The sequence below is a fragment of the Melopsittacus undulatus genome, chromosome 9 (genome assembly GCF_012275295.1).
Source record: "Melopsittacus undulatus isolate bMelUnd1 chromosome 9, bMelUnd1.mat.Z, whole genome shotgun sequence".
In the NCBI taxonomy this organism is placed as follows: Eukaryota; Metazoa; Chordata; class Aves; order Psittaciformes; family Psittaculidae; genus Melopsittacus; species Melopsittacus undulatus.
Window position 1 is genome coordinate 28,179,426 of NC_047535.1, and position 24,118 is coordinate 28,203,543.

Below are 24,118 nucleotides of genomic sequence, written 5' to 3' on the forward strand. Positions count from 1 at the left end.
TGCTGGCTCCTTAAGGCAGTGGTGGGGATAGAGCCAGGTTGGACAGGGCTTGGAGCAACCTGCTCTTGTGGAAGGTATCCCTGCCTGTGGCAGGGAGTTGGGACTGGGTGAGCATTTAAGGTCCCTTCCAACAAAAAAAAAGTCTCTGATTCTATGATAAAATCATGGAGCCTCCAAGAACTCCCCCTCGTCCAAGCTTCAGCCATCCACTGGCACACTTCTGTATGCGATGCATTAGTGATTGCCTGCTGTGAAGCCAGGAACAGCAGAACCACCCAGGCAGGCAATGGGACGCAATCCATGGGACCTTTGCAGAATCTTCCTTCATAAAGTGCAGACACCAGTTTGAAGCCAGTTTTTTGTTGTTCTTTTTCCTAAAGTGAGCAGCTACCTCCATAGCATCAGTGACCCAGTCTGGATTCACTGTGGTGCTCTAGGACATCCAACTACTGCAAGACATGAAGCTATCAAGAGAAAATTAATGACACATTTTAAGTAGTACTTACCACAGGTACAGGGAGCATGGTCCTCATCACTAAATGATGCTAACAAGAAAGTGGATAGATATGCACAAGCAAGTACAAGCCAGCATCTTATTTTTGAAGGTAAAAATTATGATTTCATTGAACTTTTAAACTGATTATGGCATTAGCAAGAGCAGGTATAAATCCTTCTGGGAGATACAGTCTAAAGCAGGGCAAGTAAATCATCTGAGCACAGTATCCGTCTTCTGTGGATTTCAGTGCTACTTGAATCAATTTGTGATGATATGTTTGTACCTGCCACAGAAGCCAAATACACAATCTGATCTTCTGCCAAGTCACTATTAACAACTGCAATTCCAATTCATTCTAGGATATTCATTAACCAGGATCCATAATTACATATAATTTACAGACATATCATTTTAAATCACTTGCCAGGGAGCTTACTAAGCTCACTTTATGACATTCAAATATATTATCCTTAAAAATTCACTGAAAATATCTAGCTTGCAAGTTATTACAGTGGAATAGCACTGTGAATAATCAAATAGATACTGATAACAAGGATCATCAGAAATGCTTATAGATCATTTTTGCCATGTGAGATAGGGAAGTACAAAATGAAATATACTCTTTTGTACATAAGTAAATTTAGCTTTGCCTTGTAACTAAGCAATGTTGACCTTGATGGCGAGTAAGAATAGCAAAAAGGAAACATTTTGAATAAATGTTTCACAATGACCAGTTAGAAATGGACTACTGGTGGGCAGCTTGACAACAAGACTTTCCAAACGTCAAGTTCGGCCAAAGTGATGAAGATGATGAAGAAATGATCGCCAGGGGTCCCAAAGACCACTACCAAGTTCTTGTGTGTATGCAAAAATAGGAGTAAACCTATGTAAAGTAGTTCTGGGAAATGTTATGAATATGTATGTCCTTTACTGGAAATATAATGAATATGTATATTAAGCAACAACATAATCACAGCCTGATTGATGCTGAGATGAGACATGTGAGGAGGAGATATCCCCCATATCTCCCAGCACTGCAATAAAGAATACCTGCTTGCCAACTTAAATTTCATTGTCGAGTTCTTGGCAAGTTTTTGTAATCACATGTGATTTTTGACATTCCCTTCAACTGTCTCCAGAAAACTGGTATGGATTTAAATGGTGGATTCCAAATCTGTTCCACTAACTCAGTTCTGTCACAACACAACTCCTTTGACTTCTCGTTTCATGGGCAACCCCTGCCCAAAACCTTCTTTTCAACACCAGGCAGCTGAGTTTTTAATTAGTTATTTACCCTTTGAGCAAGTGTCCCGTTGCTTGGAGGGGGGACACTAGTGGCAAGCAGCCCTGCATAGTGTTGCAGAATTTCCCTTGCTCTGGGGCTGGAAATATCAGGCACTGCTTGGAGCCAAACAGCAGCAATGACAAGGCAGAAACATCAGCATCAGATTAACTGGATTTTAGAGCAAAGTTTGACATGCCTCTATGCACAGTATTTTATTAACTTCATAGAGTAATTTCACTTTCAAAGGCTGTGGTCTTTCTCCATGGTCAACAGCAATATTTTATAGAATTATAGAAGCATTTAGGTTGGAAAAGACTTATAACATCATCAAGTCCAACTGTTAACTTGGCACTGCCAAGTCTACCACTAAAAAACATATCCCTAAGTGCTGCATCTACAAGTCTTTTAAATTCCTCCAGTGATGGCAATACCAGCACTTCCCCAGACAGCCTTTTCCAACGCTTGATAATCCTTTTAGTTAACTATTTTTTCCTAACATGCAAACAAAATCTCCTTATGTGCCATAGAAACTAGCTGCACAGTGATGCAGGCAATTGAAATTTTCTACACTGGGATTTTAGGACCCTCATTGAAAACTGCACTGAAACCCAATACAGACAGGTTAGATAAATGACAGTATTTTATTGGAAGGTATAATGGAAAAACTAATACAAACATTTAAGAGCTTCACTCTGAGCACAGTTTCCAATATGAATTGTATATGCACTGTGCCTTACATGAAACAAGGTTCCAATTTTTGAGTGTTTAACCAATCATTCTTCCTGCTCTTCAGTCCTGTGTTAAATTACATCAGTAAAGTAGGCAGTAGCTGGTTCTCCCAGAGCCTGCCATACTTACCCTGGTTTTGGTATCCATTTATAAATTGTCCATGCAGTTTAAAATGCACCACACTGCACACACTGCAGCTTTACCATCATCCCATTACTGTAACATACAACAGTAAAGAACTCCTTGAAGATGAGGAAAATACTGCTTTCTCTGATGACTAAAGGGTCAGCTTATGAAATGGAGGTCTTTGAACACTATATTTTACAGTACAAAGAGTAAGATAGCAGAGAAAAATTAAAAGAAAACAATAAACAAGTAATGAAAACATTTGAGTGAAACCATAATTTACAGATAAACACCATAAACCTTCTTGATTCAACTTTTTTTGATACAGAATACTGGAAATAAATTAGACTAACAAATGTCACTGTCACGAGGAACTTTCATGTCGTGATTTTCCACTGCATTACAACTTAATAGAAAACTATAAAAATAAGACACTATTTACAAAGTATCTTAATCTGTTTGTAAAACTATTGGTTAACTCAAGCCTTAAGTTTCATGATAACTTACATAGCTCAGTCACACTGTACAAAGTGTTGAAAGATAAGCCTACTCTAAATACAAAATTATATCATCTCACATTCCAACTATGACAATTCATAGTATTTCTCAGAATTCGGATCAGAGTAACACTTCAGACATGGATCATACAGAATAGTCTAAATTTCCTTGTCTTCTTCAGCAATGAAGTTATTGAGGTCACCTGTGTCAAGTGGAACACATATTAATAAATCACTCTTATTCGCTTAGACAGTAACATGGAAATACCATTTTGTCAGATGTGACAGAATTCTTCTTTGAAGTGTATCATCTTTTGACTCCTGAATTGTTACCTTCAAGACAGCAGCAACTCACTTTTTAATTGTATTTCTGAAGACTTGTATTCAGCTGAGGTGAAATAATGTCAGCCAGAGATTGCTTAACAGCTGGACTTTCCAAATGGAGCAGTTACCCAGAAGTACTGATGGTAGATCAAAGGATTCCTAAATGCTATTTTTCTCAATGACCTTCTTAAACAATAACGGTTTACCATGAACAAAGACAGTCAGTGTGTACTTAAGGCCTGTAAGAATTAAAGAATGTGAATGTCTGGTATTCAATATGCCACCTAAATGTCTAGTATAGGTAAATCTGTACAAAAGAGCTTTCAGTATTGGAAATAAGATTATTTTAAACAATAAAAAAATCTAAATCTAGGCTTTTTAGAGTTATGCAAAATGCAAGAATGTTTTCAGGTAACTAAAATATACTGCCATACAGACATCTATTACAGATACTTTATATATTGTAGTTCCTTTTATAAACCTGCCTTCCAAATAAGCTAAATCTAAATAGTATGACCTACAGCTTTCTGATAGGAAATAATTCACAGTTGAACACAATCTGTATGTTGAATTTCATCATAAATGTCCATCTCATTCTTAGATTGCTAATACAAACTGAATGTGCTTTATATGCCCTAACACTTCATAGCCTGTTATGCTAACAACAGCAGTTTCACAATACTCAGAATTTATTTACAGCCAGGATCGTGCCACAATATGTAGGTTACATTATCTAGAGGCCAGAAAGTAGGCTGGTGCATTAATGTGGACAGAAGCGTGTGCTTTAGCTTTTTGGGATACATGACATTTTTGTTTCCTCAGTGGCAATAACAAACACTATCAGAAAGAAACTGTCTTTTACTGTAACCAAAGGTAAAGCTAAGTTGTTGCCCTCCCTGCTGTGTGTACTTCATCAGTCCTGGTGAGCTAAATGAGGTTAACTGAGATATTTTCTTTGGATAGCTCTTGGGGAAAATTACACAGTGTAGAAAGAAGGCATAGAACTGAATGTCTTTTTCTACACTTCAGATCATAGCACACCAGCAAATGTTATTCAATGCCCCATTTCCTCACACAGCCTTACATTTTCACTTGAAAAACATGTTATTTCCAATGAATTTTCCTGTTTATTACTTTGCTTTTCCCTGTCTATGCTTCTCTTCAAAGTTTTCTTTTCTTCTCTAAGCTTAAATCTCCTTCCCTCTTTACCTGGGAAATGCTCCCTCAATGTACTCCCTGGTTTGATATAAAAATAGTTTTCTCCACACTCATTGAGGTATATCTCTTTCCCTTTATACCTCAGATTCACACCGGATCAGAATTAGATTGCACCCAGGACTAGCTGGATTTATACCTTTATAGCAGTAATTCCCTGCATGGATTTTTGTGTGAACAAGAACTTAGTTTTCTATGTAGATCTTGTTTTTAAAATTAGGCTTCTATCTTTCAGCACCTCACAACAACCTCAAATGCATTTTAAAGCAATTCTAGATGTTGCAACAGATTTCCAATGGCAGTATGGAGTATTCAGTTTTGAACTGATTAAAAAAAATACAAAAACTTCACTTGTTTTACTTCCTAAAAAGATGTACTAATTAAATTAAATTACATTTTTCTACATGACTCAGCTACTGTGTAATGGTTGTGTTAGAAGGCATCCTTCTACTTTCGGATGGTGCATTGTGTACAACTTGACATGTGGGAATGAAGTGTCCATGGCCAAATGATTCCCTTTCAAGTAACATTTCCAGAGCTGTTTAAACTGCTCAGGACTGCATAAAAAAATCTCTTGGCAGTTTAACTTGAATATCATGCTGAAAGTGAAATCAAAGCTTTTGTTCTTAAATCACTACAAAATTAAACAGCATTTTAGGCTAGCAAATAACTTGATTTTAAATGAAGCCTCAAGCCTGAGATACACACTATAGAGGGATGAACATTTTTTAGTTCAGAGCTGAAAGACTGAAGATAGTTAATACCTCTGAATACCTGTCATATTAAATGAATGCTGCCCTACTGAAATCAAGGGAGCTATTGTTTTTATCGAGAAAGGTTTTTGCTCAGAACATTTAAACCAGGATAACAAAGAATGGAGAAGGCATGCAGCAGCTTTTTCTGAACTCTGAAATAAATGCACAAATAAACTGCTGTTGTTTGGATTCTGTTAGCACTGGTTCCACAGTCACCACAATCTGGAGAACTAAAATAAATGGTTTCCATTTTCATGAAAATATATTTTCGCTGTATTCTAGGTTTTAATACAAGAAAACGGCTTGTAGCAAATCTCACTTTAAGATACATGCATCGTATTCTGACCCTGACGTAAGGCAACCGCACTGGATCAGCTGTCAGCAGAAGGGGTGCTGGAAAGAACACTGCTAGTATTTTTTCAGATATGATCCTTGACTATGGAACTGCAGTGCTCAAATCTATACTGTAATTATGTGCTGCAGGGTTACCACATGACTGTTGTCAAGAGCTGTAGTCCAAGAAAGACTATTCAGTGTTGTGGCTCCTGAGGTTCCTAGGATTCATGACTCTGCCTTTGTCACCTATGTGGGAAACTTTCTTGTTATGTCAAGATGAAACTGTCTATAAATCAGAACTAGCAATGCCCAAGAAGGGAAAAAAATCGATGGAAATTAATCATATTTATGAGCCTAAATTTTCCTCTTGTCTTGTGAAACCTGTTGAATAGAAAACTACTTCTCATGATGTCTCCCTATTTAATTAATGCTGCTGCAAATGTTAAGAAAGGAACTACAGAATATAATGCTTTCTTAGAAATTAATCCCCTTTCTTCCCCAAAGATATGCTCCAACTTAAAGATTTTTTTCTAAATATAAGAATTAAAAATCTTGATAAATACACTAATGCTACACTATGTGGTTTTCTTTAAGGACAGTCTTAGATAAAGTTAGTATCCTGAATACATTATGAATCACTGACGATTTTCAGTTCTGATAATATGGTTTTGTTATCCTGGGATAACTGGAATACTGGAAAACTGCACACACACACAAAATAATCTTGCAACAATTAAGTCACTGTCCAAGATGAGAAATAATTAATTTTTAATGTGGCATTTTTAAGAAAATAATGAGGAGGGAAGCAGAATTTTATGGAATGAATTTGAATATTCAGTTTGCTGATCAGAGTTGGTACTTGATTGTCAGTAACAAAACTGCTTTTTCATCACACAAATAACTAACCTCAAGTGAAGTGATCAAGGAAAACTAACTGCTAGAGACATACCACAGGATACAACAGAAACAAAAAGCCATCATCAAAAGCTATGGTATATAGAGATTTTCTGTTCTCCAAATGTGCAGCCACGGACACATGATGTACTTCAGCATAAAGGAAAATGAGTTTAGAACAATTCACAAAACGCTGTGGAAATTCTAGTGTGAATAACAGAAGAAATGCAACAAATTCCTAAGTATGCTTCTTTTCTAAAGATGATTATACAGTTTTTAAAGTCTACAGAAATTGTAGCTTTTCTGCAGCATGCCTTGGATTTCCTAATACTAACATAAAAAATTCAGAGACCTCTCACAAATTTATATCCAACATGCCTCTAACTCAAGGATTACTGTCCAATTCTCTATGAATTACTTAGGACCATTACCAAAACCTATGATTTGATTCTTCAAAGCAAGGTCCCTTCCTGACAGCAAAATTCTATTTTGCTGTCATAAACAATTACAAATATACATCTATGAAAACATCCCCCATTGAGGGGCATAATTTGTTTTAGACCGTAAGTCACTAAGGCATCATCCTTTGGGCAGCCAAAATACACAGGTCAGATTTATGAGAGGTCACACTGAATTCCCCAGAGCTGAAGAAAAATGTAGGTATCTACCTTGTTTCTTAAGACAACTGATAAGAAAAAATGGCATTTGAAAAACCCAAGGTATTTGTTTTATTCTATTGCTGTTGACTTTCCATTTTCAGCTGTGTTCTTTGCTGTTTACTAAGGAAATACAATTAATAAACAAACTCCTGTAACACTTTAGGTGATTACAACAGTTTTTGCACAGGAAATCATGCTGAAATTTCATTTAAAGCTAAATCTGAATTTTTTCTTTGTAAATGAAATATCACTTACATAAGCACAATTGTACTTCTGAACAAGAATGTTTAGTCTTTAAATTCTTTCTTCCACAGGTTTGCCATACCCAATAGCATAAATTACTTGTTTTAAAAAACAAGATGCATTTTTTGAGTTAATCTGTATCAAGTCAGAACATTAGGAAACTGCAACTACATAAATTGCTCTTTTATCAGAGGCAAGTAATACTGCATGGAAAACTCTGCCAGCTTGAGCTAAGAATACTAAAAAGAACTTGGAACCAAACTGCTGCAGTATAGAAAACTATGAAAAGGCAGCACTAGCACTACAGAAAGAGCATTTCAAAAGGTCTTTCTACCCAGGACCTTTACATTGTCTTCATAAATTCCTACCTGGAGTACTCCAATTTGTTGAAGATTTAGTGTGCTTTTCCAGCTGTTGGCTTCTAGGAATGATGGGGGGACTGAATATGCTCATCCAGTCCCTGAAAAATACAAATCAAAATATCATCCATTAAAACACAGTTTGTGTAACTATTATTTAAAAAAACTTTTCAAAGGAAAGTGCAGGTTGTTGAGTGTGATGCACCAAAATCAAGATGGATTTTACTGTTATAAAAATAAACTTTACAGTTAATACAATTCTTAAATGTTAAGGTTTTCTCTTCCCTGGCAGTGTTCAAGACCAGGTTGGATGAAGCCTTGGGTGATATGGTTTAGTGTGAGGTGTCCCTGCCCATGGCAGGGGGGTTAGAACTAGATGATTTTGAGGTCCTTTCCAATCCTAACTATTCTGTGATTCTATGATTCTTCCTTCTTTAGCCAATTTGAGCTGGTATTGCTCTCTCAGCAAAAAGTGTACATGAGGTGTGATCCATAATCCACAGAGCTATACTGTGAAAGACTCTAGGACTCATGAGAGTGTTTTTCCTGAGGAATAAAGATTTGGGATGAACAACCTGGTCTTAATTAGAGACTGATGGGGCCAATTTGATTAAAAACCTTTACACTCTCTAAGGAAAAAGACTTACAGATAATCATAAAGAGATGTCTTTGTTTACCACTGTCTTGACACTGCTTTAAGATCTCTGTATCACGGTGACATGGCAGGTGGTAGATCACTCACAGTCTGGATGGTTGGCGACTTAGAGTAGACCTTAGATTTGAAATGGATACCACTAGCAGTGTGCTACCAGCTCAGTGGTCATGAACTGTGGAACAGCCGATTTGTATTAAATAATTTAATCTTTCCAGTTTAATTTAACTTGAAAATTTTTCAATAAAGGCATGGAATTAGTGGTCAGAGTCAAGCATAACAAATTACCAGTTTGATAGTGTTTTTCAGAAGGAAACACTGGATTGAGTCAAGATGTTATTGCTGACAGTATTCTTGATATTGGGAAAAAAGCTCTGCTAGGTAACTACATTATAAAGTGTTTATAACATATCTTACATTTATAAAATATTATATGTTCTAAATAAAAAAGCTGTTATCAAGCATAAGATGATTTTAGCTACTGACAAGGCCATACAGAGGATTCATCTCGCCTGTCACACATATATTTTGATTCTGTAGAGAAAAAAAAATTTATGGTATCCTTATCATAGATGAGGGAATATGGACCTTCTTCACCTATTCAGTTTAACAGGCAATTTATGTCTCTCCTCAACACTGTTTTGCGATGGCTTTTAAAAATGATTTTCATGTTATCACACATTCATGCAAAGCTCAAAGTTCATTTCACGTACACTGTTTTATGATAGTCTGTGTTTGCTACAGCTAAAAGGAAAACAGAACAGTTTTTATTGTTATTATTACTGCAACTGCAGATTTTTTCACTGAAGTAACTCATATTACACCACATCTTGTAATTCTTTTCACATATGACACTAATCTCTGTACACTGTACATAGCTGATGTTTCCTTAAATTCCCATCTCTCCTCATCAGCAGTAAAGAACTATAACACATTCACACTTTCATATAACCACTAACTAGACTACTTGCAAATTAACACTTAGACATAGAATTCAAGGGACCTCAAAAAGTCATCTCATTTTAATCAAACCAGATCCTTCTTTTTTGACCAACCTATTTCAACTACAAGACAAGGGAATGGGAAGGAAAAGGGCTCTTTAAATTCCTTTATGTTTGCTTCATGCTGATGGGAACAGTGCAGCTCTACAGAGTAAATTAAACTTATATTAGGGCTGCTCTGACTTACATCTGGCCATGGCTGTTCCAACAGCTGGTACAAAAACATTATACATGCAAAGTCGGAGGCCAAGGAGATTAGGCACAGCTAATCTTCAACACCCATGGCTTCTTCTAGAAGGGATGGATTGTTCCAAAGCTTGACAGGTTTCTTTACACTGCTGGACTGTAATTGTCTCAACTCAACTGTCCTACACCCTCTAAACAGGTAACATATTTCTCCTTTCTGAAAAGCCTTGATGATCTCATGTAAGATTTGCTTCTGACAAAGGAATCTGGCAAGGCTCAGACATGTGTTGTAATTGCTAAAATATGTCAACTTTTATGTTAGTTTTTCTTCTACTTCTGGACTTATCAATTTCACATTATCTCCTGTTGGCATACAGGCATAATCTGGAGTGAACAGGGGGACAACCACCAATCTGTTTGCAGTCAAAATGGAAAAATCTTATTTTCTGCCTCAGGAAACAGAACTGCTGTTGTAAAAATACAGCAAATAGTACAGCAGATTTAAAGAAAGAGATACTGAATTTTCCAGCATTTCAACAGGTAAAAAACATACTTCAGTATTTTTTTTTTCACTATCATATTCTACTTCACAACCAATTCTTCTCTTCTGCTGTTCAGCTAACACCTGGGAACTGGTACAACTACTCCACACATCAATATGCTTGCCTAGACATCTCATTGTTAGCTCTCTCTGGCACTGCTCACCATACCTGCATTCCCGGAATATGGCCAAAGACTCTTTGTTCACACCAAAGCTTCCAAAGTTTTTAGGAATAACAGTTAAATGCATGGTAGAATATATTTTCCATTTCTGCCACTTGCAAGTGTGGTTTGTGCTGCCTCAGAATCAGCAAACATAAACCTAACACTAGAATCTGACCAAGCTCATAGCATGTGGTCAGAGCATGAAGCAGACACTCACCTGATTCTCTACAATTACACTGAAACATAACATCAGCAAAGGCAATGTCTTGGAGAAACTGAGGCAATTTTAGAGAAGGTAAGGAAGAACTGTTAGCACTAATCTCTGCTTCCCAAGCTACCCTTTCTTCCAAATTCACTACAGCTTTTAGTTTAGTATTACCTATGAAATAGCCTAGATCCAGTTCATGTATTTTTTCTCTCAAAGTCCAATAAAAACTAATAGCTTTACTATTCAAACCCCTCCCACCAAGACAAGCAATCAAAACCCTACAGTATTAGGGATTCATTGTTGACTTAGTGTTACTTTTAAGATGGAAACATATTACACAATTTGCATTAAAACTAGGTTATTGCTTCCACAAGTTGGATACCAATGTCTAAATCAACTTCTCCTAAAATCTTGAGATAAAACCCCCCAGAACAAAACATAATCTCATGTGTGCTGAAATATTCTCAGCCACACTGCAGTACAGAGTCAACACTGGCACTTGACTGATAAACTTCTGAGAAGTGGGCTTACATTGGTAATTCTGACACATGGTGTAGTCTAGCAGACCTTGCCTAAAAGTAAAGCCCAGCACGGAGACAACAGGCAATGTCCTGAGAACTGTGGCCTGTGTTCCCATTTACGGCAGTTTTATTCTGACTGAATAAAGAATATTGGTTTTGAGAACTTCTTGAAGAAGTTGGTTTATCTCCTTAAACCAGCAAAGCTAATCACACGTTCTGACTCATTAAAGTCACTCCCTCCCTTTAAGCTATCAAAGCCTCCAGTAGTAATCAATATAATCAATGGGCAATAACCTATCCACCACTTTCCTGATATCAGTGTGGAATGCGCAAGTATTGCCTTCTGACATTGTGAGCTGACTTGTATGAAGCCTTAGAATAGCTTACACAAACATTTAAAGTACTATGAACCTTTAATGCTTGCACTAAAATTCCTCATTATTCTGCAAGCTTTTCTCTGTACCAGAACAGAATTTAAAATACTGTGAAGTCTTGTAATATTATGATACTCTTGTTAAATAGTGGTCATATATTGAAATAGCATGTGATGGAAAGCAAAAGAATCTTGTGGACTTATAAACTTTTTCAGTCTTATGACAGCATGTTAAATTTTGCAGAAAACAGCATTCATCAGTAAAATCTGTTGAGAAAATTAGTGATGCCTTATTAAGTAGCACTTCTCAATGACAATGTATCTAAAGCATTGACATCAACAGAAATCCAAAGAATCAGAGGGGTTTGATTTAAATATTAACAAACACCCTTGATATTTTGATTCTTTTACAGATATTTTTGTGCTTTAGTCTATCTTGCCAGCTGGACTGAGAAAATGGCAAATCATTTAGTATCTAGATTTGTAGCATTGCTCTGAATGGAGATAGTATACTTTATACATTTCTTTGGGATCAGATTTAATTTGTATTACTTAAACCAATGGGATCATTTAATCCACCTTATTAATAAAATTAAAATGCATCAAAGCTTTAGTATGGTTTTACCTAACAATCTAAACAGGAATTTAAAGGAATATTCAAGTTACTCAGTCAAGGCTGGCAGTATACTTAAAAAAAGCAGGGCAAGGGCTACATTATATCACATCAGGGAATGAAAAAAAACAACAGCAGTTTTGTACCATTAAGAACCCATCGAATTAACAAACTGTTAAGCATTTGAAGAATACAATCAATAAAGAACAGAACTGATGATTTTAACTGCATAAACTACTTAGCAAATCTTTATGATACAACTGGCTTGTGCCTGAGTGACAATAAGTGGAACACATTTGCTGAATTATGTTTTACAATGGATAATTTTACTATCTCTGCAGAGGGACAGAGAATGCCAATATATGAACCAAGAGTATAAAACTATTTTAAGGAAAAAAGGAGTAATTCTAGACATCTCATGCAGCTATCAACTTAAAAATCTCAGCACATACTTCTACTGTATTAGTAATATTTAACCCCACATGAAGCAAATTTTGCTGCAGATGCTCAAAGTGAATAAGTAAGTAATACCTTACCATTATCCACTGAATGCAAAGTGCCAGATGACATCAAAAGCGTGGTTCAGTACAGCCTACATAATCAATTCAGTTAAGATGAAGATCTCTTTTTCTCACTTGTTTGGATTTTTGATTATATCTATTTAAGGCTATCAGAAGCAAACTCATATATCTTAGACAGATTACTAAAAATTCCTATTCCCTAATACATCTTTTTTGGAGTGTGCATAACTTGTTAGGCTCCTCTAGATTAGCAGATCTGAATTTTCAGTTATTTACATATCTGCTGAGTTTCATGCATATGTGTAACTTCCTTAACTTCAGTCAAGTTACCTATACACACCTGTTTGGATTCGGCTTTGTAATATATTAATCATCTATGCACAATGGGAGTGTGTTTTTTTTAATAGGAATATTTCTATAGAAATAAACCCTTCAGTAATAGTTTCATTATTGAAGCAAGGACTTACGTACACTATTAATAGTAAGAAGTCTTTGTGTTATGTACAAAATGCAATAATATTACATGAAATAATGTTGAAATAAAATTTCAGGTCCTGCCAGTACATATGTCTCTACCAATTGTAAGGTCATCTGAGCCTTACTGAATCTAAAATCCTTTTATTATTCAACTCTGAATGGCCCAGGAATATTGAGAAAAAGAGTGGAACCAATAAAAACCAAATCTCAGTAAGCCCTGAAGCTGCAAAAAAAAAGGACAGAAACTACCTTACGTTAACACAGATGCAACAGCAAAATGTTTGAAAGCATTTGTCACATTTTATATTCAAACCCATAGCGTACATGCTGCCTTGTTTTCATGTTCTCAGATTCCCATACAAGGAAAAGAGATTTTGGGTTATTTTAACATGCTTTTATGTGTTATCCACTTGGTTCTCAACAACCTGCCTGCAGCTAAGCTTTTCACCATCGTGATTAAAAAAGTTAACCTCCCAACAAGATGTTTCCTTTGCCATTTGCTTCTTTTGTCATGTTCTCTTTTCATGCCTATTACAGCCTAACAAATGCAGCAGAAATTCAGTAATTTATATGAACGACTTGGGAGACCTATTGTACCTATTTTGTGGATGAGTAAAGTAACTGAACAAATACAATGAAAAACCAAAGTACATTTTGTGATACACTGTTCTTGTTCACTTATTATGACAACAGTTGTGTAATTTTATAATACTTCATAATGGAATATTTTCTGTTTTGCAGAAGTAATGGAACTGTATGACTTTGATCTTGTAATGAATCATAAAAATACGCTTCTTTGTTTGCAAAACTTAATCTTCAAATGTGCTTAACTTTTAAATTATTCTGCTATTTACGCCTTTCCTTGGAAATAGAGGAAACAAAAACCTTTCATGTCTGAATTTCACAGGATGCATGTTGGAGAAAGTTCTGCTGCAGTGCAAATAAATGTTATCTCTCCCATCCTTCTCTTAACTGCACAGTTTCATAGGGGAGCTTAATTTTACCAAATCTCTTAACAGTATAACACCACATGAGGCAGCTATTGGAATGTCTAGTTTTCACCAGGGGAGGGATGAGAGTACTTCAATGGTGGTCTCAAAGGTGAACATACTTTTTAATACTTGCAGGTTTGTAGTGGATGTGTTTTTGTGCTGGAATCATTGATAAATTATCCAAATTTAAGGTTCCATGGTAATAGCACTCTTCATGGCAACAGTAGGTTCTAGAAAAAGACTTCTCCGTTAGAAACTCTTAAACAAAGTTAAAGAAATAAGTTACTTCCTAAAAATCAATGGAATAGTTAGATGCATAGAAAGGGGTGTTTGGTATATTTAACTAATATACCAGAAATTTAACAATAATCAAGTTTGAAAAAAATTAAAGGAACATGATACATTATCTGAACTACTGTGCATGCATATCATTATAATAGAAAGGAAAATCACACTGTTTGATAAAGTAGTAATTAAGGATATGGGCACTGCTCTTTTCTTGTGAAGATATAACAGCTTTTTCTGTAAAGTTTATAGTTGCTGTCCTCCTCAAAGACTTCATCTCCACATCAGTGAAACCTTTCTTTAGTGATGATAAATCTCAATCTTTTAACATTTACCATAATTGGAGAGATACCTTTATTAAAAAAAAAAAAGAAGACATTATGATCAGTCCAATGTAACACATGTAGGTTACAATGATAAGCAGCTTGCTTTAGTCAGCCTGTACTAAGCGCATGCAAAACGAGGACAGTGACTATCAACCATTTGTCAATGACTGTGGGCCCATATCAGCCAATTATAGATAGAAGAAATTTTATATTACATCCACAAGTGCAGAGCTACAAAGGACTTAAACCACAGCACAGTGGTGGCACTTTTAATAGATAAAACAAATCTAGGCAAAATGACATCCTGAATTGTATCACACTTCCATGTGGCTCTGTGCCCACAACAGAGTTAAAGGTCTGGGAAAACTAACTGAAAATTTGGCTGTGTACATTTTGTATGATATTACTTAAGTAAAATAAAATTCTTGTGAAAGGACGGCCAAGAAACGTTGAAATACTTGTGTCTTACTTGTGTAGTTACTGGGGAACAGCTGATAGAACTTCAGAGGAATACATTTTATTTGGTAGCTTGGGAAGAGTTAAGTAGGATACGAAGAGAGGATCTTGTGAGGCAATGATTACATAGACAGGTTTCTATGTATTAAAAAAAAAAAACAAAACCTCAAAGACAGAAAAATCAGCTTTTATCAGAAATACATTTTTTGGAAAGCATCTGTGGAAGTTGAGAAAATCTATTCATGAGATTAGGCTCGAGTGATCTTTTTCAGAGAGCAGCTCTACATTTTACAGTTCAGTATAGCTGAAATTCCTCTACCATATTGACTTTAACATTTCTTTTGAAGAAGCTTCCAAACCTTCTATGACACACAATTATTTAGGAGGACAAATGCTTGCTAAGCAGGAATTCACAATTTCCAGTCCCTGCACTGGAGGAAGAAGTAACACAGATAATTACAGCTTCCTATTTGGAGAGAAGAGAGCAATTCTGAAGTTCAGCTAGGACCATACAGCACATCACTCAGTGGGAAGTACATAGCTAAGGCTTGAAATGCTGCACATCATCTTCCTCATCTGGCTCTGCAGCCTCCTCAGTCAGCCTGTCTCCTTTCATTAACTGGTTCTACACCTTGCAGAGCAGTGTGATGTGGAGATAATTTGTGTTGCAGTAGCAATATTCTTGGCAGATTTATGACTGTTCCTCAGCAGAGCCAATCGAAAATGAGTCTAGCTGGGTCTTTTTATTGACTGCATTTCTATTATCTTCACAGGTGCTTTCTTTCCTGGCTTGTTCTTTTATCTTATTATGGACAGAAACTACATTTACTGGACAATAGCTTCCACACTGCTCTCTTTTCATTTCCTAGAATATATCACTATTACACTTTTTAAAGTCACTTTAGACCTGTCAAATTCTGTATCACTCCTTTCAACAAACTATTTGTTGGTTCAGTAAGTGCACATAAGCAAGTAATTTTCTTAATTCCATGGCATTTATAGCCACTCATCTACATGAGATACATACATTTTTGAAATATTCTGTGCACTGTGCATTGTTCTACACTACTGTAGTAAGCTTACAAAGATTTAGACATTTTCCACTTGCTCATACATGACTTGTTAAAACTGGCTTTGAAAACAGTTTAGGAGCCAACTTATAAATTACCATTAAAATTAATTATCTCCCTCTTGCTTAGGTACACCCCCCTGTGAAAAACATTACAGAGTTCTCCATTATAAATGAAAGGTAATTATGTGAATAATGATATTCAAGTCATATCATCTCCAGTTTTTATATCATGATGCAAACTGACCTCATAATTTTGGCATCTTCTGTATTTACAGCTCAATAATGTTTTTCTGGCTGTTCACAAAGGCTACTGAATTTACGAGGCACTTGCAAGTCAGGTATCGTACTAATACTTTGCCTGCATTTCTTGCAAATGATTTCTAGAGAAATTAAAGTCTACCATGTGTGCCAGACTAAAATAGCATGAGAACTAAGTTGTAATTTATACCATTCTCTTTTAAATTTCATTACATGGAAATACAGGTTTTCATTGTTTATCACATTAACTTGACATGATGGAAAGCTTTATTTCTACGGATAACGGTATTTATTCTGGTTTTCCATATATAAAATGCACTGAGTACCAAATTGCTTTAGCACATGCATAAAAATAACTTAATAAAACTTGACTCAACCAATATATGGGCAGAAAGAGACAAACGATGCAGCTTGCACTAAAATACAGGCGATTCTAATGCCATCAGAATTATGAAACTGATTCCGGAATCAGAGTCCAAAGTGTCAGCCTCAAGGTATCTGATACCTTACTCTAAGGACTATAGCTGTGTCTCCGTTCACTTCATCCACTGTAACAGTTCTTAAGGACAGAGACAGTTCCTTTGATAACCAGCACCCAAGGCAGAGAGGTTTTCTATACCAACATAAACACTTTGATTTACATGTGCAAGGGGGTGGGAATCCAGGATTATATTTTAACTCAAGTAATGTATTGTGTGTACTAGGAAGCCTATAGCTGCACGTTGCAGTAACTGATGTACCTGGAAGAACTTGCATGGCAATTTTCATAGTGTTCACTTCATAAAATCTAACAAGAATATTTTAAATCCATAAAAAAATTGATGGCAAGGGAAATAAGTGACTGAACACATCTGTGGGAGGAAAAATGTGTATTATTCTGCACAACTGACTGCACTGTGCTGTCAGAAAACACTTCATACCATTGATAAAAGCTAAAGAAGTATCTGAAATGTCATCTGCTCCTATCCCTCTCAACACACATACATTGTCCATTTAAAACCTGGACAAGCAAAATCAACATTAATAGCACCGAGTTAAATCCATCTGCTTTTAAAAATAAGTACACCTCTTATTCACGCTGTGATTGACAAGTGATGTTAGGGTTCCACCTGGAAGCGGGCAATTAATTTTGATCATCTCAATCTGATTATTTCTCCCTAGCCACCCTCTCCCCTTGTCTTCATTTTGCCTCAAAGTCACAGGGATCTTCTTGCTGATTCCAAACAAAACAGAACAAGCTAAAAACCTGACAGCCAAACTATGCTGTACACAGGATCAATTTGTACTACCCCACAGTGTCGTAACACCCTCTCCTGACTGGCTATCTATTAAAAAAACCCTATCTAAATAAGTAACATTAAAATCTTCTGTAACAAATGGATTCCCTGACACCTACAGTCACATACAGAATTCTATTTCTAAGCCTTCAAAGCAGAGAGGGAGTGAGGGAGAAAGAAAGAGAGTGTATGTATGTCAGATGAGGAAGATTTGCTGAATCATGCATCAAAGCAGTTGTAGCAGCAAGGCTTGTGTCAGTTACATTAAATACACAGTGGTACATCCAAAACATGCAGAATTCAGTTCTGCATTCCAGGACATCACAGACATAATGCAGACAATGACTGAAATGAGCAATAGTAAAGCCCTCTTAAAGTGATTTAAGATTAAATCAAAGAATGTCACATTTAATATTCAGGACACTCTAACTGAATCCTTACCACCCAGGCTATAAATGTAATCTTACCGTGGGTTGGAGTGAGAAAGCCGGATCATTTCTTTCTGATAGTGATGCTCCTGACTGGTGGGCTACGGAAAACAAGAAATAATAGTGAGAAAATGACTCTGCAAATATTCTTTCAGCATGTTTAGAAGTATGCAAGAGATCTTTTATAAGCATACACATTTGCAGCTTCTGATACTAGAATTTTACAGCCTTTTTCCTTACCTGGGAAATTTAAAATGGATATTCAGATTCTAACTGTGCAAAAGTACAGTGTAACAGATGATTCTTATCCATGTGGAATGGTCATTTCTCTACTGTCTGTGAGTGCTGAGGCTGAATCAGGAAGCTTCAGAAAGAGAGGGTAGCAAAGTCCTGTCTGATAGGAAAATCTGGACTGTAGGTGTATAGAAAGCACAGTGCAGGAACACTTAGTAGGATCTGTGCAGAACCAACCATTCTTAAGATGAGACAACACTGAGACAGAGCTAACAGGGCTGGCAGGCCTGGCTCCTCTCTCCTCAGAAGTACCAGTAACAGTAACCTAAGCAGTTCCAAATGAAATTTGCTGAAGCAGATATGATTCCCTATGGCATTGCCAACATGATACCTGGATTCAGCTATTCAAGAATAGATAATGTGGACTGTATGAACATTCATATGAAAGATCATAATTTTCTACAGTCTGCAAATGTTACCTATTCATTGTTAGGAATGTGCCCCCAAGTGTGGCATTTCACGACAGGGACTCAAGTCGATGAGGAGACTCAAATACAAATCAAGACTCAAATCCAACTTTATTACAATCAAGCCCTTTTTATCCCCCTTTTCATTACTTTCCCAACCTTCACATGCATACAGTATTCAATCTCATTGGCTCCTCTCCAGGTAAACTCTCCAGGTAAATAGTCCAATCACAATGCTGCAGACCCTCTCACAAACCTCACATCCTCAACTGAGACTCCAGCCACAGCTACATACTGGCCCATCCCCCCAAGGCTTGTTTATCGACCTTCCCTGGCCTTCAATGCCCCAACTCATCACTGCAGGGCTTGTCAAGCACCAAGGCCTCAGAGCTCATTCCCAAACTTTTTCATGCAAATCTTATCACCTTCACTCCCCACACCAAAGGTTTCAAACTATCTTTGGTTTATGGCATTAAAACATTACTTGGAAGAAAGATCAATATTCATAAACTGGTACAAAAATTCAAGAATTCTAATGTTGAGAAATGTATTTTCTCAGCATATTTTGTACTGCTTCCAGAAGACACCCCCCTGCCCATTGTCACACACCTCAAAAGCAGCTCTAAACAAATCACTGAAGCAAGTGCAAAAGAAATGAAAATACAAGCATACATTAACAAGACTTTTACGACTTAGTACATGAAATGCTAAAAATAAACACTAAGCACTATGAAAGCAATTGGCTTTTTTTACAGAAATCAATATAAAAATTTGTATCTTCTCATGATTTCAGGAAGTGCGGAAGGATGTTGTAAAACGTATGTACAGGATGAATGACATCCTAATTACTGCCAAATATGAGTCACTGCCTGGTGGTGGGTAGTGCAGTTCCCAAATGACGGCTAGTGGAAGACTGAGAATGAAACAGAAAGTGAATTAGTCAGTCTGTGAACCAGAATATCTGTCTAAATAACTTGCAGTCTTATTTCATAGTAAGGAATAGTCTGCTCCAGTTTTGCAATTTGACTTGATGTGAACAGATCCCTCCAGGGGTTGTCAAACTGAGCTCTTAGTTGGAATAATTCTGGGTTTAAATATCACTATTCTTGTCTGTCAGACTTCAGTTCTGCCAAACCATTTCTGTGTGAAGTGGCTTTCCTTTCTCCACCATTGTAAAGGAAACCTGAAAACTTTCCACAAATCAAGTATGAACCAGGAAGAACTCTTTCAAATGTCTTGCAGGTCAAGGATTATATGATTGGAATTTATACTTAGGAAGCTGCTTGAGTAACAAGTAATCTTTCTTTTCTGTTAGTACTCCTTACTCAAAAGAAAGGTCTTAGTACTGAATGTATGCCAGAGTCTGCTAATGCAACATTATACCACTGGAAGCTTCTAGGATGTATCAGTGAGAATCTATGTATCTATGAGAATCCTTCTCTTTTGCATTTCTGGCTGAGAATCAGGGACCAAATGTAGTAAGATATCCTGAAATCTCTTACATATGATCTCCAGAATGGTTCTTGTAAATCTGAAGTGGTCTCTGAAGTATGGAAACAGCTATCCAAGAAACTGAATAGGCCAATACCCTGACAGGACAGGAAGGTCTTACTGGATCTCTAGAATAAAACAAGGCATCTAAGCAGAAATATTTTATCAGGTTGGCAAATTTTCTTGGTTAATGTGCGTATTTGTGGGTATAAACTTCACATTATACTCTGCAGTATACAGAACTCTGTTTTGCATATTGTTGCAAAGCTAACATAGAATTTCATACACCTTCAGATTTCGGAAAATATTCAGGTAAGACACACTCAAAGTCTTTAAAAATACTTAGTTCTACATACAGATATTGATTTGGAAATGTGCTCTCCTCTTCCTCCCCCCATTTTACAAGGACTTACAATTATTCTTTGAAGTAAATCCATTTTAAAATAAAAGTTTCTTATATTTATAACTTGCAGGTCTGCTGGATAATGTATAATATCGAAAGCTGTTTTATTGCTTTTGGCTGTCATAATTTACACAGTTGCTAAACAGCTTGTATTTCTCCTGGTAGCCTATATTCAGCTCTCCTAGCAGCCTATATTTAGTTCTCATAGCATGAAAAATCCAGTTTCAGTATATCTGTTTTACAGTTGTTTAAGGACATATGTTCTAACTGCAACTAAGCAATATGACTGATCTATGTGTCTTTACATTCAGAAGGGTTTCTTAGACTCATTAAACTCAGAAACATGAGAATTTTCAATAAATCTGGAAATCAGAGAAGCAATGGCAAGGGATGAAAAAATAAACTCAGTAAAAATGTGTTTTATATATGTAAAATATTACTTCCATACATAAGGTCACTATCTAACATGATTATATCCTGCCCTGCCTTGCAAAACTTCACAGGTATTTCAAAATGATAGACAAAAAGCTGCCTTCTGGTGGTGCTGTTGCCATAGATTCCACTAAGAGACAAAAATGTACAAAATGAATGAAAATTTGAATAAAAATATTCCTTACTTATCTTTGAAGAACATAAGAGAAAGCAGTAGATACTACTGGTTTAAATAATCACAAAGATACAACCTGGAAACATATGTAAGCATGAAAGTTTAATCATGACAAGAATTTCAAGCTGTCCTTAATTTCTCAAACTACAATACGAGGAACACTTCTGTTTCTATTCTATTCTATATATACTACACTACTAAAATAATTTGCCTATGTCCCTGGAAGATGGCTAGATATATATTATATATACACACTTTTTTCCATCTTACTTTGGAATTTTAGATCATTTGCAAATTCTCTTGAAACAAGTGACGGTTGTACTAAAGATCATTGACCTAAAATTTAATCTCTTTTTATTCTAAGCTTTATCTTTCATTTAAATACGGGCATCGCTATCATTATTCTCAAAGTCTTCTGAAATGTTATAAGCATACCAAAATATACTGAAATTTAACATCAACGTACCAAAAATGTTCCCAGCTGCTCTTCTAAAGCTTCTGTGTTAGAACAACTTGGGGTGATTAAATAATCACCTTCCCTAAGAAAAACTGTTTATGACCTTTTTAAATAATAAAGGTCTAGAAAGTGGATTATCATCCTCACGTGAATATTCTGCTGCTTTCCAAATACTGGAACAGAGATAAATCAAGGAGTGTTAAGCACACAGGTCCATAGTCCAAAAACCCGTACCACATCTATGAATAGCTGGTGCCATGGCAGCTATCTCAGAAAGGAAAATATGAAGTGAATCACAACAGGTACTGTGGAATAACCAACACTGTGCTGGTAAAGGGAGTCCCTTTGCACAAAGTGAGGTAGGGAAGACTGCAGAAGCTGAATTCCAGCAACCTTTGTTGTAGAAAGGGACTAAATGGTTAGTCCTTATCTGAGAAAGATTAAGTTTTCTTTCTAAATGATCTCTTCCTGGAAAGGAGCTTCTACATTACATCATAAAACCTCAGTGCCAACCTTGCAAAATACAGAGTAGAAGCCTGACAAGGCTGCATGTATAAGACACACCAACACTTCAGTCAACTGAATGAAATTTGAAAAACTTCTCAAAGACAAATATGTTGCCTTTTACACTTGATTTACATACAGAGAGATGGCCACAAAGGACTATTATGAAAAACTACAGCTATATTAAATTACAAATTAAATTACTAAATTATTACATCTAAGCTCTTTTTTAGGTTGATGCTATTCGTCTGAAGTTACAGAATATGATTAAGACAGTAATATCAAAGAACTGTCTTTGCAATCACATTATGCTTCACTAAATACTGCAGCAGTATATTTCACCTTAAATGTCCATTTCGGTTTAGTAATCTAATTTGTATTAACCAAACCTCACATGTCTAAATATTTTTATCAATTTCCTTGTAATTAAACCACTCAAAAATTAATGAGACTGCTATTCTCTATTTGAGTTCCATTTGTCCAGTCTTGCAGATTCATACCATGTTGGAGTCTGTTAGTAAGCACTAAGAAAACATAGTGGAAATAATGAAACTACAACTATGTGTGTGTTGTTGACATATGTCAAATAATTCAAACCAACTAATCTTTCTTTGATATCCTGCAAAACATTACTCTGTACACTAAGTTCTTATTTGTGCAATTACCCACTTGGCAATACATCTAATTTGAAACCTTCATTTACCAGTATACCATAAAGTTCATATGCTGTGTTGATCATTCACTATGGAAGACAGCTGCTATACAGGCCTCTATTTGGTCCCTGTAGATCCCTGGCGGTAATTTCCACCTAAAACTTTAGAGCAATTACTCTGCAACAGTTTATACTGGGACAACACAACAGTGTTTACTCTTCTAACATCGAATTTTCCTCTGAGAGTTGTGTTGTGTGCTTTACTTAAGCCACATTCATTGTTTATTATTGTTTCACCTACAGTAAAATAAGAACTATGTTGCTGAGATATAAATGCAGTATGAGTTTATCTAGTTTTACAGCAGCTTCTGCAAGCACCTTTATATAGCTGCTGAAATGTTATTCTGTGATTTCATACATTCAATACTCTTCTGTGGACTGTAACAAATACTCTGCTTCTTATAACAGTACTCTGTCACATAGTGCAGCCTGTGTGATTTTGTACTGCTTTGTAGTACCAGGACAAATAAGGATACAAGGTGTGAAATACAGAAGGATCACACACTAAAAGCTCAGAACTACTGCAGCTTTTTGCTGCTGTTCTTCTCCTTCAGTGCTTTCAACAGTTATCTTTTCAGTAATAAGACTTTATCATGGTGAGAAGGAATTATTTTCCATTACGCACACTGTAATGTAGTTGCTGACTGGTATATCTGGGCTTCATTCACTTCGGAAATATCTTTAGGTACTATACCACACACCTGCAGGTCGTCAGCCACTACTTTACAAGCTGCACAGCCTACATCATTATTCAGGATTCTAGAAAGGGATATCTGTAACAGGTTCGCTCTTTGTCCATGGTGGTACTACAGGACCTGCTGGAAGTGCATGTGTTTTGGTTGCAGGTTTTACTTGCTAAGCTCTAAAAACATTTGGTAATGGTATCTTGAATTTCAAAGCTACTCAAACACATGTTGATATTCAAGATCTTTGAGTCTCAGAATTGACAGAAACTATATAAAGAAAATACTGTG

General features: G+C 36.1%; 1 protein-coding gene across 1 annotated transcript in view; it reads right to left on the bottom strand.

Annotated features, from left to right (window-relative positions):
* Nucleotides 1-3,220: 3,220 nt before the first annotated feature.
* The window catches only part of CFAP20DC (CFAP20 domain containing), a 261,784-nt gene continuing 240,886 nt past the window's right edge, over nucleotides 3,221-24,118 (bottom strand). The window contains 3 exon segments of the mRNA XM_034066195.1: nucleotides 3,221-3,336; nucleotides 7,928-8,019; nucleotides 18,309-18,370. Coding sequence (XP_033922086.1) covers nucleotides 3,221-3,336; nucleotides 7,928-8,019; nucleotides 18,309-18,370 — 270 coding nt within the window.